General features: G+C 38.1%; 1 protein-coding gene, 1 long non-coding RNA gene and 1 pseudogene across 2 annotated transcripts; 1 reads left to right on the forward strand and 2 right to left on the reverse strand.

The window, feature by feature from the left end:
* Window positions 1-1,638: 1,638 nt before the first annotated feature.
* LOC115964890 lies at window positions 1,639-2,839 on the forward strand (annotated as a pseudogene).
* A 1,019-nt stretch (window positions 2,840-3,858) lies between these two features.
* Window positions 3,859-8,181, reverse strand: LOC115975673. The gene is made up of 4 exons (XM_031096555.1): window positions 6,396-8,181; window positions 6,020-6,164; window positions 4,751-5,436; window positions 3,859-3,940 (listed from the first exon to the last, which is right to left on the reverse strand). The coding sequence occupies exons 1-3, from the start codon at window positions 8,067-8,069 to the stop codon at window positions 4,799-4,801; spliced, it is 2,457 nt and encodes an 818-aa protein (XP_030952415.1). The 5' UTR covers window positions 8,070-8,181; the 3' UTR covers window positions 3,859-3,940; window positions 4,751-4,798.
* Window positions 8,182-8,708: 527 nt separating this feature from the next.
* LOC115975676 lies at window positions 8,709-9,373 on the reverse strand. Its single transcript, XR_004088170.1, has 3 exons — window positions 9,055-9,373; window positions 8,857-8,899; window positions 8,709-8,743 (listed from the first exon to the last, which is right to left on the reverse strand). It is a non-coding gene; the product is annotated as an uncharacterized LOC115975676 (long non-coding RNA).
* Between the last annotated feature and the right edge of the window lie 10,635 nt (window positions 9,374-20,008).

A 20,008-nucleotide genomic window follows, 5' to 3' on the forward strand; every position in this document is an offset into this window, starting at 1 on the left:
TGAACGGCATTGCGCACTGCACACCGCGTCGGTGCGCATCGGGTGCGGGTGCGGCTGCCCTAGAGCTGCACCCGTGCTTTCTAGCATGTTACTAGCACAACCTAACTTCAAAAAATATAGCACCTTTTAAAATGGCCTAAGCTAAACTTGCCCCCCCAACCCCCCCCCCCCCAAAAAAAAAAAAAAACTTGCGAAACAAACACAAAATTCAATTTAAGGAAAAAGAAAAGAACTTAGAAAGGCCAAAGCTGATAAAATACCCGTTGATTTCCTCAAAAGAAGACTCTAAATTTTCAACAAGCAATACCCATGAGAAATTTCATACTGCACTGGCTTGAGTTGGAGTCTGATAAGCTTTTTGTAAAGAACAGAAGATGAGTGAGAGAGAGATAAAGACAGAGTAAAGAGAGGGAGAGGGTGGGCGGTGCTAGTTAGGGACTTGGGGATGAAAGGTTAAAGGGATTATGGTTGGTGGTAATGGAAAATGTGAAATTTTGGGAAATTTTGGCTTTTTAGTTTTTAGAGGGGAAGAGAGAGAGAGAGAGAGAGAGAAGACTTCTATTTGAAAATTTTTGAGAGAGGAGTGAAAGATTTTTGGAGAAAAGAGAAGATAGAAAGTGGCAGGGTTTTGAAAAATTTTAAGGACAAAATTGTCATTTGGTTTGTGCTGGCAAAGTAAATTGCAATGGCCAGTTGTTAATCATCTATTGGATATGAAATACCAAGTACTGATTTGGTAACACCGAAACACTATATATTTTCTCTTATTTTATAGAGAGAAAAGAAGTTGGAAAGAGGAAGAGAGACAAAAAAGAAAAAAGAAAAAAAAAAGTGACCAAAACCATAAAAAGTTGTGCTACGTGACAATCTTAATGTTCTTTTATTATAAGAGACATTAGCATCCGGGATGTAAAAAAGTATCTATTTTGCATCATCAAACATCACTTTATCTATTTTACTAACTTATTTTATAACTCACTCTACATCCTAATTTCTATTTTTAGATACAACTCAATAAAATAATATAAACTACTTATTAAAATAAAATAAAAGTAATCATCTCTCTCTTTTCTCTGGTCTCTTTTTCTCTTCACCCACAACTACAAGCACCACATCCCAACCATAGCCAACCACCACACCCACCCTCCACCACAACCAAAACCACCTCCTCTGTCACCACAATCAGTCCAAAAATCAATCTCAAAAATAAAAAAAATAAAAAAAATCACCCACAGCACAGTAGCCATCACCAGGCCCACCACCACCTAAAATCCAACACCACCACCACTGCCAAATCCATACCCACAAACCCAAACAAACTGGACTTCACCACCAAACAGACTGGACTCCACCACCTAATGACCCACCAAAACCCAAACCCATAACCCACTCATCGTTTCCCACAACCCAGTCACCGATACCGACAACCCAATCATCGGTTCCACAACCTAGTCACCGACTCCACAACCCAGCCACCAATTCCCACAACCAAGTCACCGATTTCCATAACCCAACCATCGATTCCTCAACCTCGACCATAAATGTCAATGTCCACCACAGACACTGATCTCCACAAACCCACACCCTCCACCACGCTGATCCCCACAAACCCACACCCTTCACGCTAATCTAAGAGAGATGGACCAAGAAAGAGACAGGAGAGAAAAAAACAGAAAGTGGGGAGAGAGGAAGAGATTAGAGAAAAAAGAAAGGAAGAGAGAGAAGGTGAGTCTGAGATATCAGACTTCAAAGAATAAAGTGAGATGTGGGCTTGGGTGAGAAATAAAAAATATTAAACAAGTTTGCAACCCAACTACAATGAGGTTGTAAATTTACAACCTCACTGTAGCTGAGTTGCAATTTTTTTTAGAAATAGCAACCGGATGGAGCATGATTTTATGGGTTTGGTGGCTAAAATAGCAACGGGAGGGTTTTTACACCCTAATGCTAATGCTCTAAAGACAAAATTTAGTTATAAAATTAGTTGTAACATAAAGATACAATCTTATTCAATAAAATAAACATTACTACATATTTTGTAAATCTAATCGTTAAATTGCATGTTCTTTATACTCTTAATGCTCTTAATAAACATGTCAAATTTTGTATTAATCAAATATTATTTACTATATTGAGTACGGTTGTAGGTTTAGCCTACAACCAATTTTGTAGCTAAATTTTATCCTAAATCATATAAGTACCTTTGGATTATGCTCCTACAGGATGGGAGACAGGGAAAGGTTTTTTTTTTTTTTTTTTTTTGAGGGACAGATAGGAAGTTTCTCGTTGGCAGAGGCTGTGTTCCAGAATCACAGCCATAGATTCCTCCTTTATTGCACTGCACATATATCACTATATTGAGAAAACCATTTCTGGGATTCCAAAACTAGAGCCAAAAGATGTCAGAAGGAAAAGCTAGGATTGAGGAAACTGACATCCCAGAGAAGATGCAGACACAAGCCATGGCTTGTGCTGCTCAGGCCCTTGATCTCTTTGATGTTTTTGATTGCATATCTATTGCTGCCCATATCAAGAAGGTCATTCATGTTTTTTGAGTTCTTTTCTCTTCTTAATTTTTTTAAAGAATTATTATGTGCTTCCCATTTTAATTTGAACAAGCTAAAATATGCAAATTCTATATGCATTTTGTAGTTTAATTAAAAAAAAAAAAAAAAATTGGGTGTTATTTTTTCAGGAGTTTGATAAGATGTATGGGAGTGGATGGCAATGTGTGGCGGGTTCAAATTTTGGTTGTTTCTTCACTGATACACCAGGGACTTTCATCTATTTTGCACTGGAAACCCTCAATTTCCTAATCTTCAAGGGAGCCACTTCTTAAATTTGCTGCACTATATATATATATATATAGAGAGAGAGAGAGAGAGAGAGAGAGAGAGAGAAAGAGAGAGTCCTAGCCTCCTAGGGGCACCCACATCATATTGTGTGGTATAGGATTAATGGATTCTTCTTTTATGTGATCAAATTTTGTATGATGGTGTTAGGGGTGGTGTATAAATGGTAGACTAGTAGTTGAAGCTTCTCTGTACTTCAAATATGCCTCTTTGTAGTTTATGAAAATCACATTAGGACTAAAGATCATTTGTTATATGTTTTAATTTCCATTAATTAGTATGTTTTTTTCCTCTTAATTATTTCTCCACTTTTTCGTTTTCTAAATGTACGGCAACCATTACTTTTCTGTAGTCAAAGTTCAAATTCATGACTATGATCAGCGGCACCATGTGCTGAGGGAATCTATTGAATCTTCTGTGCTTGTAACTTTCACTATCTTTTTCTTGAAAATTCTGATCCATATATATATATATATATATATATATATGTTGTTTTAAAATTTCAATAGCTGGCCTGTCATTACCCAGAAGTCATTGCAACGGGTCAAAGACTCAAAGCTAAGGAACAAGACACAATGAGCTTCCGTGTCCTTTCAAAACATAATCTTAGAATGACATATGGAGGTGTAATGTAATGGCTGACTGAGAGGACTTTAGGGCTAGCTATTTCATTACTATAAAAAATGATTAGGATCGTTTTTCTAAATAACCATCAGAATGGGCAAGGATAACTGAATAATTTTTCTAAACAAAAGTAAAGACCTGTCTCATTCAGAAACTGAGAAAGTGTTCTCCACATAAAAGCATAATGATCCATATCAAATCTTGAGGGGATATTTGCAGCCTAGCATGCTGAGGGGAAACAATATAATTAGTTGACAAACGGTTGAAAGGATTTTGTAAAGTAGCGCCTCGAGGTTTAGAAACTCGATATGTAACTCGAGTTTCTAAAACTCGATTTGTAACTCGAGTTCTATAAACTTGATTTATGCTGGTGCTGAGCAAAGAATCTGGAAGCACGAAGAATCTGGAAACAGAGCAAGAATCTGGTTTGAGATCCACTGAAGAACTGGTGCTGAGCGAAGAATCTGGAAGCACATCAGAAGCAAGAAGAATCTGGTTTGAGATCTATCGAAGAACATTAGAAGAAAAACAGAGGAACGTCCACCGAAAGAACAGGGGAAGAAGAAGAAATCCACTGAAGAAGAAGACGACGAAGATGAAGAGCTGATCTGAAAAGAAAATGGTTGAACTCGAGTTTCTAAGACTCGAGTTCTTGCATCTCGAGTTTTAAAAACTCGAGTTCTAACATAGATCTTGAGTTTTAAAAACTCGAGATGCTAGTTTTCCAGTTTGTTTTGCAACAGGACAACTAACGATATTATTAGAAAATTAACGCTAAATGGAATTAAAATTCCAAATCTTGACTTTAGCCGGAAAATTTCTTTTGAGGTATGCATGCCTTAAATAAAGATGGACAAAGTGGCTCACTTATATTTTCGAAATATTGGTTTTAGAAACCATTATACCTCGAACTTGAAGAAAGTCTGAATCCAAATTATTTGAACTTACCAAGAACAGAATGAATAAATTGATCTGCAGAATTCAAGAATATTCAAGAGAAATAATCGCCTTGAGTTGAATATATAGAAGTTTGCAAATGATCTTAAATATACTCAAGTAGTTCTTTTTTCTCAACATTTCCACTACACATTCCAGGCTCCAAATTAGTATTAGTCGTCAAGGTTAAAGTCGTTAGCAGATATTCATATGACTGCTTAAAAACATGATATTGGAAAATGATCATAACCTTGTGAGTTGTGACACTAGCTAACATTTTCAACCCTCCTCCATAGCGCCATTATATATACAGAGGACAGTAATAGTGCTATACTAACCTCTCAAACTAATGTATCCAGACAAACATGGATAATATGCTGAAGCCTTTATGTGAGGACCTCCTCAATCAACTCACAGAAAACTAGCTTCTCTATCTCAGTCGCCACTTGCTCAGCATCATCTGCAGAAAATTCATACCTCCAACTAAAATCCCAGATTCCATTTTCAATTCCATTGCAGCTTATATCTCTCTCTAACATTGAATAAAGACTATCTTGAGGAAGAAGCTCACCACCAAACTTGCTATATCTTCTAAGACTTTCAACAACACTACAAACTTCCTCCAATAACTTGTCCACTGAGGTGCATACTCTCAAATTGCCCACATGTGTAAGTAACAAAGGATGGACTGTTTGTGAACCTCGAAGGCTTTTACGTTCAATTAGTTCATTTGCACATTCTAAAGAGAGCCTCACATTGGCTTCTATGAAATCACTGGTGCAAGATGTTAGTAAAATTGTTGGAGTACACACATCAAGATCAAAAAGCTCCTCTGCATGAGTAAGGAATGATGGACTGCTTAAGAGAAAATGTTTAAGATTATTTCCAGATTTAAAGCTTTTGATATCTTTTCTGCTATGAAGGATGTAATCGTAAGCTTCTTCCACAGTTTTCTCATCCATTTCATGCTTGGGACTCACTGGTGTGACATCAGAAAGAGAACTCTGGCTATTACTGCAATGCTCTACAGTTAAAAAGAAAATAAAGTTACATAAACATCTCAGTTGGGCACATGAAAATATATAAATTTTATTTTACCCAGAAAAAGAATGTATTTATAATTTTTTTTTATCGACTTATTGAGGTAGAAAATGCAGATATTGGCTCTATTAAGTGTTGACTGCTTCTGCTGTCAGTAGTTATGACTTTCTACTTTGATATTAGAATCATATCATACCTCCATTGCATAACACAAGAGTAGCTATAATGAAAAGATGCAAAGGTTTATAAGTAAATTTGGAGTTTTTCAATGAAACATAAAAGTTTCATGATATTGTACTTCAAGCATTTTGCTTTATCCGGTTATGATTGGATGCAGGAGATGCCAATACTACAAAAAGAAGCAACAGTTTTCTTAACAATGTTTGCATCCACGTCTACTATCAAGACTAGTGAGGTGCATAAAAACAAGCACATATAATGCAATATGCATGTACTTGTAAACAGCTTTCATAGTTCCATTTAATTAAACTTATCACCAGAATCATTGATTCATCATAGTTGGGTATCAGAATCATCCATAGCATAATCAAGATATAACATGTTACCTCCAATATTAGATTCAGAGGCATCCTTTTCCTCATCTACAGGGAATTGATCCACAAGAGTAGTGTCAATTCTTATCAGTGGAGAGCAAATTTCACTTTTAAAATTGATGCTCATGTCATCTTCTTTGGATCCAAAGTTTTCAATCTGCATAGAAGAAGATGGCATTAATTTTCACAAACCAAAAATTCTTATTCATTAATAGGTCAATTCATGTGCAGAAGTTCAGTTACTAGGCTATAGTTTTCATAATTTCAAATCTACTCCAATGATTTTTAGAAAAATAGCAGCTGAACTTTAGATTTTACAGAACATATAGTAGCTTCAGAAAGTCATTAGAACTGAATCATATAGACTAGTTAATGGAAGATTCATAACTGATTTGATTGCTGTAAGCTCCCTGACTGGCTTCTTCTTCTTCATCTGATTCTTTTTCTGATCAGAGGAACTTATAGTTTTTGTTGCATGTTTTGAGCTGGTGTTTTGGGTAGTACTTGGTTTTCGGGAAATCTGGTTGTTTACTAAACAACTGTTTGATACATTTCCAGACTTTCTTGTCTTTGTAGAGGTCACTGTAGCTTGATCTTTACATCTCGAGACAATTTTACCTTTCTTGTTCTCCATCTTCAGCGGTTTCCTGCTAGCAGAAGCATTATTTTGAAATCGATCTGCTTTCAGTTTCTTGACAATTGCCTCTTTTGTCTGCAGTCTGTGATCTACAGGAACAGAAGCTTTTAGCTTATGTGAAACCTTTTCTTTAGGCTTGATTTCTTTTCCTTCTGGTTTCCTAACTACTTCTTTATGTTCCCTAGCAACTTCTTCTATGCTAAGTGTTTTAATAGGAGTCTCTTCTTCTTCTACTTCCATTTTGCAATGCATTTTCTTGGAACTCAAAGCCCATTCTTTGTGAGTGTTGAAAGAAAGCTCTCTTTTTATTGTCAATTTTCTCAGCATCTTTTTTGTGTTGAAAGATTTCTCTTCCCGAAGCACTGCTGTGTGAAGCTGGTCCACCAGGCGTGGGACACGAAAAGGTTTAATAAGAACAATGGGTGGTATCTCATCAATCACCCTTTGTTTGGAATGGGGATCGTCGGAATGATCAGACTGAGGCTTAAGCTCTTCGGTAGAGTTGCTTCTCAGAAGTCCTTTGAATTGCAGGGTATCAAGTATTTCCTTCAATGTCTTCCGCTCTGGATTCACCCTCTGTGCTATAGATTGGGGCTTCCTTCCCTTTGGCATATCAATGTCAAAGATAGGTCTTCTCTGGTTTGAAATTCTCTCCCTCTCTAAATGTTTCTGTAGAGTGTTCTGTGATGTTTTTGAAGGGAGGTCTTCTAGACCCATTAGCTTGGCAATCAAATTTGGGCCTTTTTTCTCCTTCTTCTGTGGAGCTTTTGATGAAAGAGAGGAGTCAGGAGAATCAAAATCATATGCATCAACATTCAAAGACTGGTTTGAGCTTGTGGAAGGAATTTCTGAAGCTGAGCTCAAATCTCTTTGATGAAGATATCCTGTTTCTTGAGTGGTTAGGTTTGGCAATAGATTCTGCTTAGCAAGGCTGTCTCTGATCACTTTCTTAAGCTCTTTAATCTGATTCCTTGAAGAGCCATCAGTAGAAATTCTAGGCTTTTGAAATCCCATTGAGCAATTTTGATCCCCAATTGGACTAGAATTTGGTCTCCTAATCTCCATTTCATCAATTCTTCTGCTTTCTGACTTCTCATGCGGCTTCTTTCTTACCTGAGACATATACGATGAAGCTTCTTGAGACTTTCCTAGCATGACTAGAGATTCTTGGAGATCAAGAGCACCTTTCAACAAATCTTGTGCAATATCTTTAGACTGCCCATCAAATATCACTCCTTTAGACCATAAGTCAATCATCTGGTTCAGCTTCTGGGCTCCTCTAGAGACTTCCATGACTTGAAAAGAAGATGGACTATGAACTTCTTCTGTAAACCCTTTTGAGACCATGTCCTCTCTCTCCATGTAGTATGCCATAGCCGTATTTGAGTTCTTTCGTGTCCTTTGGCTTTCGTTCTTGTGGTCCATTTGCCGAGAACCAGTCCTTGATTTTTTTATTGTCTTACAATTCACAACTCCTTTTGAATCATCACATGTGACAAATGATCTATAAACAACTGATCTTAGACCATCTTGAGGCATATTCAGCAGCAGAACATTACATTGACAAAGTCAGACTGCTAATACTTTAAGAACCAAATCCATCAATCCAAATAAAAATTCTAACAGAATAATTACTTCGTCTGATGTATTCTAACCAATCATTTGCAAGGTTGTCTGTCATGGACAAAACAGAGAAACAAATAATGATTTGTTACCAAAATAAACGACAATCAATGTCAATAAAGAATTAATTAATCATTCTCCTGAAATTTTCAATCATGAAGTCGAAGGTATGATCTTCCATCTATTTTTTTCACTATTCCCCAACCAAATTGATCCTTGAACCAGTTGATAAAAAAATTAAACGAAAATTATCAGACTATAAAGAAGATAACAAATTGAAACCATGAATATCTCTCTATGAGAATTGACACATAAAAACCTGAATTATAACATAAAGACAATTGAAGATATACAAGGACTTCTCAAATTGAAAGCATAGTTGTGATGAACCCATTTAATCTTTATGTGTACTTACCTGAATTCTTAGACTGTTTTTCCCCAAACATTGACTAACCCAAAGTCTTCTGCTTTAGCATCTATCCAAGAACCCAAAATGAAAGACAGAAAAAGAGAAAATACAAACACAGATGAGAAAATGCATTAAAACAAAGTAAAAAGCAGAACCGAATTTCATATCATAATTAGTTACCTAAAGAAAAGAATACATGCATATCTTCCTGACTTCAGAGCTCCTTTTTTCTTAGAATATTTGTGACCAACCAAATAAACAGAAAGATAACAAGAGCAAATACAAAACCCAGATGAGAAATGTTATCATAACTCATAAGTAACAGTTAAAACTAGCAAAGCTGGTCAAGACCCAGAAAAAGTTTCGAAGGAAGCTCACCTGGAAGTGAGGTTGGAGAGACTTTAGATCCACAGGGCAGGACAAGAGAAGAGTCGGTGCATTGACTTTGGGTGCAAGTGCAACTGTACCAACTTTGATGTCTCAACTTTAATTTGTTGCTCTATATCTATGTTTGTTTATTGGGTTTTATGGGACAAGGAAATCGTTGAGAGATTCTTCATGCGTGATTAATGGGAGCATTTTGGTTTTGGCCGTACGCGTCTGTTTCAGAATTCAGAGTGCCAAAGAAGCAAAAACTGTTCAAAACCCATGAGGAGGAGGGAAGGTAAAACAAAGTTGTACTGTGTGTCTGTCTACCTTTTTTTTTTTGGAGAAACCGGCCCACAAATGAAGGCCGAAATTTATTCATGAATAAGATCAAGAAGATCATGGTTGAAAACATCCACAATGTCAGGAGGCACTTCCTCCATCCATACTAACAGAGGATTACAAAAAGATCTTCGAGCTAAGCGGTAAGCATGGATATCTTTCAAAATGTGGCACAGGTCCGAGGAGAGGAGCGCTTTCTCCTTGATGGCTTTGATCAGAAAACTACCTCTTAGTCGTGGTAGTTAAGTTTATCAGTTATCACTTTTTATTTATTTATTATTACTATTATTATTATTTTTGGTAAGGGAGTGTTTGGATCGTTTCTTCATTAATATTTACAGCTTGAAGTTTTAATTTTTAATTTTAATTTTTTTAGGGGTAGTAATGCAACCAACCAACTAAAATTGGGGTACTCCCCTCCCCCGCCCCCCCACCCCACCCCACCCCACCCCACCCCACCCCACCCCAAATAATTAATTATATTAATTGGTCCAGCTAGTCTCTTGTAATTATTAATAATAGAAAGTAGCTAATTGTAAGGACCTGATTTAAGCTCCTAGCCCGACGGGTATATGGACTTAATCCCAAAAAAACCCAAAACAATAAATTTGTAAAGAATAAGTTGGAAAACTGAGTTTTAGTGAATCAGATAACAGACCAATAGATTTTGATGACAAAAAGAGAAAGATAATAGAAGTTTATTAAGGAAAAACGTCCTTGGATTAGTTCGAGGAGACTGATTCTTAAATATTGCTCTTAAAGCTTTGTTACAGGTCTAGTTCCCAGGTTGCTATGGTGTTTTTTTTTTTTTTCTTTTCTTTTCTTTTCTTTTATTGTTCTATCCCCCATTATCAAGGTTTCTCCTCTATTTTATACTATCCTCCTTTCATTTCCACCGTCCACGTGTAGATTTAGATTGATAGTGCTAATACTTGTCCTATTAGCCTCTCTCTAAAGTCTTTGGGAGTAGCTGTAAGGCCGAAAAGCATGGTTCAGTTAGCTACAGAGCATTCAATGCGATGGTAGCAACTTTTTCTTAGATATTTCAAGGCCTTCCTTTGTCCTGTTCCTTCTTAATACCTATCATCTTCCATGGAATGGTCCAGAATGTTGCACTTGATGGCAAACCATACCCTCTGTCATCGGCCTTGCCTAGCTAAGGAGGGATTCTTCCTCGGACCACCTTCGAGGTGGCTTTGATCGGATTTCATTTCTTCACTTACTAACATAGACCCTTTTGAAAGTGTTTACCCGTCCTCGAGTTGTTTAACGTCCTCGGATTGGGCCCCTAGCCCAATATATACATAGATATGGGCTCCCTGGCCTTTCACCCCCACAATAGCCCCTCGAGATTCTTCTTTCCTACTCCCTGGGTGGAAAGAAGGATTTCGATGTGATGATAGCTCCTTCGCGCCCATTTTACATCACCTCTGACTACATAGATGTCTTTTTAACTATCCAAGTCACGCTCCTGACGTTTTGGTATACGAGGCGCGCCTTTATTAAATTCTTGCAGCTCCATGTTCCCCGCATTCTATGATGTGATGCGGATCCAACGATTGAGGATTTTGTTGGAAATTAAGCGAGATTTTTCCCACTTGTAACTTTCTCTTTGAATTTCGAGCGGATTAACTCCCACTAGATTTTGCCTTCTATATAAGGCGCCCTGGGGGAATCGTTCTTCCTCACTTTACAGATCTTTGAGTTCTCTAGAAATATCAAGTTCTCAACCCTTCAGGGCTTCCAAAGGACCTAGCTAAGATGGTGATCAAGGCCTAGGGAATGAGGTGGCCAAGGATAAAGGCAAGGGCAAGGAAACCAAGCCCTCCTCAGAAACCAAGGATGCTGCCAAGGCCCAGGATGATGCAGTCAAGGCGAAGGAAGCAGAGACCAAAGATGCTCCTACCTTTCAACCGAGCAAGAAAGAAGACCCTCATCCTCTAGCCAAGGCCCAAGGCAATTGTAGATCACATCAGATTTTTGGTGCAACAAAGTTTGGGTTTCACCTAGCAACATATATCATGTGTGCACAAATGTAAAAATGATCCAAGATTGATCAAGCAAATCAACAAGAACAAGGATAGATAGGTTTCCTGTTTTTCAATCTTGATAGCAGAACATCTTGTAGTTAGGAGAAAAATGGTAGGTAGGTCTCCTATTTTTCAACCTTGATAGCAGAACATCTTGTAGTTAGGAGAAAAAAGGGGTCTCAACGAGTGATTTCTCTTTCTTTTCATCACCCTGACCTTCTCCTTCTGTAGTGGAAGTTTGTCATTATGTATAATGTACCTTTCCTTTATTTAATAAAAAGGAATGCACTTTTTACTTTATGAATCTTTCCTTTCTCTACAATAACTATTTTATGAATAGTGGTGTTATTATTTTTCCCTCTAATGAGAGTTAGAATTGATGCTGTTGACAGTAATGAAAAGTTGTCACCTTGACTTTATCAAAGCCGATAGTGGCACACAGCTGCTAACTTAAATAAATTAACTACATAGAAATAATAAGGAAAATGACCATGTGCTTATACTACGAACTGTTCAACCATCAGAGAATGCTGAATCCAAAGCAAGTGATCTGAGGGGACTATCATGTATTAAGGTTCCGTTCAACATTTATAAAGATGTCATAGTACTAATTTCCCCCAAGCATCTGGTCCAAGGACCTAGGCATGCCTTAGGTTCTGTTTAATCACTTTATAAAGATGTCATAGTGTTAATTTTCCCCAAGCATCTGGTCCGAGGACCTAGGCATGCCTTAGGTTCTGTTTAATCAATTTATAGAGATGTCATAGTATTAATTTCCCCCAAGCATCTAGTCCAAGGACCTAGGCATGCCTTAGGTTCTGTTTAATCACTTTATAGAGATGTCATAGTGTTAATTTCCCCCAAGCATCTGGTCCGAGGACCTAGGCATGCCTTAGGTTCTGTTTAATCACTTTATTAGGAGATACTAGAACTAGCCCCACTCCAGATCCCCTTTGATTTGTAGTACCATCAACATATACCCTTCTGGACAAAGGGTCTTGTGCAGTGAGACCATGCCAACTAATTTTCCATCCATGTTTTGTCTATCGACTTTTTTAAAAAAAAAAAAAGGGGTTTCAGTGAACTCAGCCACCAGATCAGTGAGGACTTCACCCCTCATAGAGGCACGAGGCATGTATTTGATACAAAAAGCCCCTAATATTGTACCCCACGTGGCAATCCTCCACGTAGCATGCACCATTGCCAAAATGGTCTCCTCCGCCAATGATTGATATCCCGCTGCATTGCCTCGATATGTTGAGCATTAAACTCGCTAAAACACCAGATTTCCCACAGACCACGCCAATTGTAAGGACCTGATTTAAGCTCCTAGCCCGACGAGTATATGGACTTAAGCCCAAAAAAGCCCAAAACAATAAATTTGTAGAGAATGAGTTGGAAAACTGGGCTTTAGTGAATCAGATAACAGTCCAATAGATTTTGATGACAAAGAGAGAAAGATAACATAAGTTTATTAATGAAAAACATCCTCGGATTAGTCCGAGGAGACTGATTCTTAAATATTGCTCTTAAAGCTTTGTTACAGGTCTGATTCCCAGGTTGTTATGGTGTTTTTTTTTTCTTTTATTGTTCGATCCTCCACTATTAGGATTTCTCCTCTATTTTATACTATCCTCCTTCTTTCATTTCCATTGTCCACTTGTAGATTTAGATTGATAGTGTTGATACTAGTCCCATCAGCCCTTTCCTAAAGTTTTTGGGAGTGGCTGTAAGGTTGAAAAGCACGGTTCAGTTAACTGCAGAGCATTCAATGCGATGGTAGTAGCTTTCTCTTAGATATTTCAAGGCCTTCCTTTGTCCTGTTCCTTCTTAATACCTATCATCTTCCATGGAATGGTCTGGAATGTTGCTCTTGATGGAAAACCATACACTCTGTCCTCGGCCTTGCCCAGCAAAGGAGGGGTTCTTCCTCAGACCACCCCCGGGGTGGCTCTAATCGGATTTCATTTCTTCACTTACTAACACAGACCCTTTTGAAAATGTTTACCCGTCCTCGGATTGTTTAACGTCCTCGGATTGGGCCCCTGACCCAATATATACATAGATATGGGCTCCCTGGCCTTTCACCCCCATACTAATTATTTTGTAAAAAAATTTATTTGTTTTATTTAAAATTATCTAGGATAAATATGAATATTTATATAGTTTAATAATTAAATTTCAAACAAATGATTCTAGGATTTTAACTATATTTAGGTCTTTAATGTGCATCCTTTACACCTTATGAAACATACAACTTTTTAGGAGGGTTATGCCTTCTTTATAGAATTTATTTATTTATAGGAAGACTAGACATTTCATTAATTAACAAAGGACAATACATCATGATGAAGAGCTTGTTCCAAAAAATAAGGACTCTCTTCCATCTACACTAAATAATCAACAATGCCAACAACATGTTTAGCTAAAAGATGAGTTGGTTTATTTCCTTCTCTATGCACATGAGCGAACCTTACACAACGAACCTCTTGGTAAGAGTCAAGAATTCCATAAACAAGAGGAGCCGCCACAGCAAAGGGAGGAGAGAATCCAGCAAGAGCACGATAGACATTTAGAGAGTCACCCTCTTAAATAAATTCTTGTAATCCCACATCCTTTGCAAACTGTAGACCAGCTTTAAAAGCTTTTACCTCAATTTCCAAAGGACCAAGTAGCGCTTTTACCTTCTTACTCATCGTAGCCACAACCAAACTACCTTCATTCTTGATAAGAATTCCAATATCTGATTCCTTTTGTGCCAAAAAACTGTCTCATCAACATTAACCATGTACAAATTTCTTGGAGGTAGGTGTTGATACTGTATTTTATCTGCCCTAGATTTGTGTGTCAAACCCTAAAAAACCCAAAAATATCATTTTCTCTCCATGGAGTCACGAGAACATATATAATGGTGTGGCGTAACCCATTCGGACACTGGAGCGCTCAATGTGCATTTTTCAGCCAAAATGACCAAAATGCCCTTGGTCAACCCTGGGTTGACTGAAGGCCAAACAATGTCAAAATCCTCACAAAACAACATTTTTCATGGTTTTATATCAAACCCGAGCTACTTGGATATTTTTATCAATTTTGACCAAGTTTAACTCGGAGTTGACTCCCGATGGGGCTCGAAAACCCTAATCTTGACCGGTCGTCAAAATAGGTTAAGACCAATGCCATTGTGAAGACAATCAAATTCTCATTCCAACGACTATTCATGGGTTGAAATCAGAGTTAGAACGGCCGAGATATCATGAAAACTGGTTAACACACCGATCGATGCACCATTAACTTTCGAGAGCCATAACTTTTGATCCGATGGTTGGAATTTCAAGTTCCATACCTTTTTAGAAACAGGAAGTCAAGATATATCCAGGGGTGTCAAGATCAACCTGATCCAAGACCTTTTGAAGGTTGCAGCCCTTGAAGGGTCACTACCTCGTAATCCGTGCTGGGGCTATAAAAGGCCCCAAACACCTCTAGACCAGAAAGAAGAGGAACTTTTCTAGGTTTTGCTCTTTGCTTGGATGTTTTTTGCACATTTTTCCTCTCCCCCAAACACATCTTTACAAATAAAAACACATAAAAAACACATCCAAGCCTCTTGATTCTTCCTTCTTCACCAAAAATACAAGGTATTGTTCTTATACCCAATCTTCTTCTCCTTGGTTTTACACTTTGGATTTGGGGTTTAGGGGTGTGGATGTATCTTTTTAGCTACTATCCACACCCCTAGCTCTCTACATCTTTCCCTAGAATTTATCTTGCTTTCTCTTGCCTTAATAACATGATTTATTGCTTTGTCTAGTATGTTTCTTACTTTACCTTACTTCTAGCTTGTTCTTGGTTTTTTTTTTTCCATGTGCTTCCATGTTTTTTTACATGTTAGTTACCTTTTTCTTACATGTTTTATGCTTTGTGCCATGTTTTCCATGTTAGATCCTTTTTTTCCTATGTGTTGATGTTTGGGATTGTATGTTCACATGCTTGATATTATGTCTCCAGCTATCCTTTGCTTAGATCTACATGTTTGTATGCATGTTCTATGCTCCTATGCCTATATCTATGCCTTCACATGCTTGTATGCTTGGGTTTGCGTTCTCCTATGCCTTTATGTTTTTATATCTACATGCTTAGATGTATATCCATATGCCTACATGCGCATTTCCATGCTTATATGTGTAGATCGGTGTGTTTACATGCTTAGATTGATGTTCTATACATACTTTATGCCATCATCTATGTGCTTGCCTGCTTCATGCCATGTTTATGTGCTTAGGCCTAGACCTTGTTTTGTCATACCATGTGCTATTGTAGCCATTTTGTTCATTTTATTGCATTTTCTTATGTTTTGGCCTAATGGTTAGGACCCGATCTAGACTCTATGGTTTTTGTCATCGTCCATACACCAAGGCCCACATCAAAGGTTTGGATCATCCCTATTTGCATGTCTATGCTTGCTTGCTTCTATGTTTTATGCTTGTGCTAGTCTCTCTTGTTCTAGCCTTTGACATGTTTGGCGCCCTCCACGAGCTTGACCTTGTGTGGTTACATCCAACGCCCATGAGGCCTTGTTCGGATGTAACCATTTGGGGAGGCATCTCCGGATGTCGGGTTACTCTATGCGTACCCTTCCGTTTTCTGCTCTGCGCAATGCTTTGCTTACCATGCTTGTTTGTGCTACCCATTGGCTCTTTATGCATCTTTACACGCTTGCTTACATGTTCATGCATGAGTCTTGCTTGCTAATGTGTTGTCCATACTTCAACACAATGAAGTCATGGACATTTGATCCAAACCTACATTTGTCCCCCCGCGGACACCATCTTTTGTTTGTCTTCTTTCTTGTTTGCTTGTTTGCTTGCCTCCTTGTTTGTTTGCCTGCTTCCTTGTTTGTTTGCCTTTTGGTACGCTTGCTTATGTTGTTTCTTGTCATGTCTCCTGCCACATGCTATGCTTGCTTCTTTTGCATGCTTGTTTGCTTTGTGCCCATTGCGCATTATTTACGCATCTATTTCTTTCCATTGCTTGTCTGCTGGTTTTTTTGTCTTTGCCTTTGCATATACATAGATGGAGTGAGGACGCACGAAGCTAGGGCATGGTCTCCCAGGCGTAAGCAAAAAGGGCGTGGATGCAAGCACTTAGATATGAGCCAAGCAGTTATGTTTAGTATATTTAGGGGTCTAGCCTCTCCCATTTGGTAATGTACTCTTTTAACCCCCTTTCTTCCTCCCCCCCCCCCCCCCCCCCCCCCCCCCCCCCCCTTCCTCTCTTAGAAGGGTTGTATTAGGTATATCATGCCATGTACCGTAGTCCTCATCTCTAGAGTATAGCAACCCCTGTTTACTTTACTGCACCTATATTTTGGGGCATGCTCTAGGGATGTTGGCATTTACTTTCCTTCTCTGTGTGCTTGCATTGTGCATGATGTGTGTGTATATATATATATATATATATACCTGCTCGCCCTTTCTGATGTGATTGTCACAGTCCATGTCACCTAAGGCAAAGCGATGCCTAATTTCCACCACGAAAGTAAGGTGACATGTCGTCGGATTTTCATCATGGAAATTTGGTACTTTGCCCGAATGCCTTAGGAAAGCATAGATTGGTCCACACCCATTCAAAAGCCAAACCTCAAAGCCCTGAAAGTTAGTGCCAAAATCATGTTTTTTACTGCCAATTTCCTAAAATTAAGGTTTTATCAAAACAAAGGATTGTCCTTGGATAGGAGTTGTGGGGTGCCTAACAACTTCCCCACACGTAACCAAACTTCTGGATTCAAGAATCAAGATTTTTTGCCATCTATATTAGATTAGGAAAAATGCTCTTTTTTCTTAGCCTAGGATTGGTAATAAAATTAACTAGAAATAGGTGACCAATCACACCTTAGAAAAACCCAATGATTGGTGGAGACTTCACTTACCTTTGGTAATTCCCTTAAAATTTGTCCAAGATTCCTTGCCGTATCTCCAAAGGTAGACAAATACCTTCCTCCATTGAGAGAGAGAGAGAGAGCACCCGAAACTCCACGTGAACCATACCGATTATCGAGAGGGGCCTTCAACGAGCCTCGCGTGTGCGGGAGTGTCAACACGGTGGGTGGTTGAACGAAGGCCTGACGGCGATGCTCCAGCTGTTCGAGGCCTGGCCGTCAATAGTGGGGACCAACACTATCAGATTCTGGCCTGGCTTAGCAGAAACCAAATTTGCAGTAGTATATTCCTGCAGAAAAACTCTCACCCCATGTTCCAACTTCATTTCACTTTTCTTTTCCCCCATTTCGGACTTCATTACAATTACCCCAAATGCTCCTTGCAATAGTGACCATGAAAGCAATACTATCTTGCTCACAATCATCAATCATCATCAATCTCCAAAGCAAGTCCAGGAATGCATGGAATAAACCAACAAAGCCAGATTGAAAAATTCTAAAATAGGTCCAAACTCTTTGAGCTCTTAAACAAGACCAAAATAAATGTCCTATTGTTTCTAAATCCAAATTACTTTCTACTCATAAGTCTTCAGATAACACTTGTCTATGCTTCAAATTTTGTTTAGTAGGGAGGATATCTCGACACGCCTTCCACACAAAATGACAAACTTTATAAGGCACCCGTATTTTCCATATATGCTTCCAAAATCTTTTCAAATTGCTATCATCTAAACTAGAGCCCGAAGAGGAGGCTGTTGATAACTCTAAAGCTACCTTATATGCACTTCTGACATTAAATAGAGGCTCTGCCCATATCAATTTATCAGCTAGCAATTGTAAGCTCAAGGAAATGCTCTTGATAGCATCAAACCTCAAAAGGCAAAAAGACCTAATCAAGTAGCACTGAATTCTAGCAAACATTAGTTGAATCAATCAACTCAGAAACTCAAAGATCTGGAGATGCATTATTTCTAGGAGAAACCACCTTATAAGTAGAAGAATTTGGTAGCCGCTTATAGCCTGTTTGGTTCTCACATCACTCATATCTCACTTCTCATATCTTGATTTTCATCACCCAAAACTGATTCTCATATCTCATATTTTACTCTCTACTTTTTTTTTTTTTCTTAACTCACTCAAGATTGTTTGGCTCAAATATTTGGGTTTTGTTTTTGGCTTAAAACTCAACTTCAACTGAAAATTTGTGGGGGCCCACATTATTGTTTATTCAAAACAGTAACAACCACAACCCGCAGTCCTCACTCCTCTTTCATTTTTCTCAGAAAGTGTCATCTTCCTCTTTCATTTCTCTCTCCCCCATGCATCAAAAGAAAGAAGCTAAATCAAACCTAAGTACCCAGCTTATAAACATAGAGATTTCTCATGTACACACATCAACAAAAACAATTCAAGAACACCAAAAAGTAGAAGATCAATCTATCTTTATATGGAAACACAAATGAAGGAGACAAATACAAATGAAGGAAACAAACATACAAATGAAGGAGACAAATATACAAACAACCCACAAATACCCAAATCAAAAACATAGATACAAATCTCCATACATAAACAAATACCCAAATCAAAATTCCAATTTCCAAATCCCAAAACCCACAAATAACCAACAAGAGGGAGAGGGATTTTCAGCCAAAGGTAAAGAAAAAACAAGGGAAAAAAAGAAAAGAAATAGAGATTGTGGTCAAACCACCTCTGATGGTGGCTATGATAGATCTAGCCATGGAGGCTTGGCTGGTGTTTGGGACCTTTGGTTGAAGATGAGAAGCAAAGAAGAGAGCCTAGAGAGAGAGGGTAGATCGAATCCACCAACCAACCCTACACCCACAACCACTGACCCATCCCACCCCACGACCACCAACCTTCACCTGCTGTAACTAATGTCATTAGTTCCGGTCATAGCCACAACACCCCACCAAGTCCAGGTAAATCTTAAGGCCCATGTTTTGCTCTCCTTCCTTACTTCTCATCTCTCTGTCTCTCTCTCTTTCTCTCGGGATTGAATATAAGATAGGTTTGCTATATTTGTTTTGGGTTTTTGATAAATTTGAAAGACTTTATCAAAATTGTTGTTGGCTTATTTACGATTGGTTTTCTATGAGTTAAGAAGGGATTTTTGGGTTTGTAAAAGGGATTTTTCCTGGGTTAGTGAAAGGGGATTTTTTGGGTTATCAATTAGGAGAAAAAAATGTTCATATCTTGTAATTGATATCTGTTTGGATGCCAAGAAATTGTTCAATAAAATAAAAATCAAAGAGCTGTTGGGGTTTTCTACTGCTATTGTGAGAGTCGTACTAATGGAACTCAAAAAACAGGAAGGAGATTCAGCAAAAACAAAAACAAAAACAAAAAAAAGAAAGGAAGGAGAAAAAAGTCGTCGTGTGTGTGGAGTAACTGTGGTCTGACTTGATGGTGATAGGTCATAAAACGGGTCCAACAAATTTGGCTAGTTTTACAATATTGCTACTATAATTCATTTCTCAAAACTTGAAAACTCAATAATTTTTATTTTCATTTTTTCATTTCCATCACTCTAACTCAGATTTTTGAGTGATGATAATTGAAAATAAAAACTAAACCAAACAAGCTGCCTTGGGGTGGGCCTACAAGCTGCCTTGTGGAGTAACTGTGGTCTGACTTG

The sequence above is a fragment of the Quercus lobata genome, chromosome 2 (assembly GCF_001633185.2).
Source record: "Quercus lobata isolate SW786 chromosome 2, ValleyOak3.0 Primary Assembly, whole genome shotgun sequence".
Taxonomy (NCBI): Eukaryota; Viridiplantae; Streptophyta; class Magnoliopsida; order Fagales; family Fagaceae; genus Quercus; species Quercus lobata.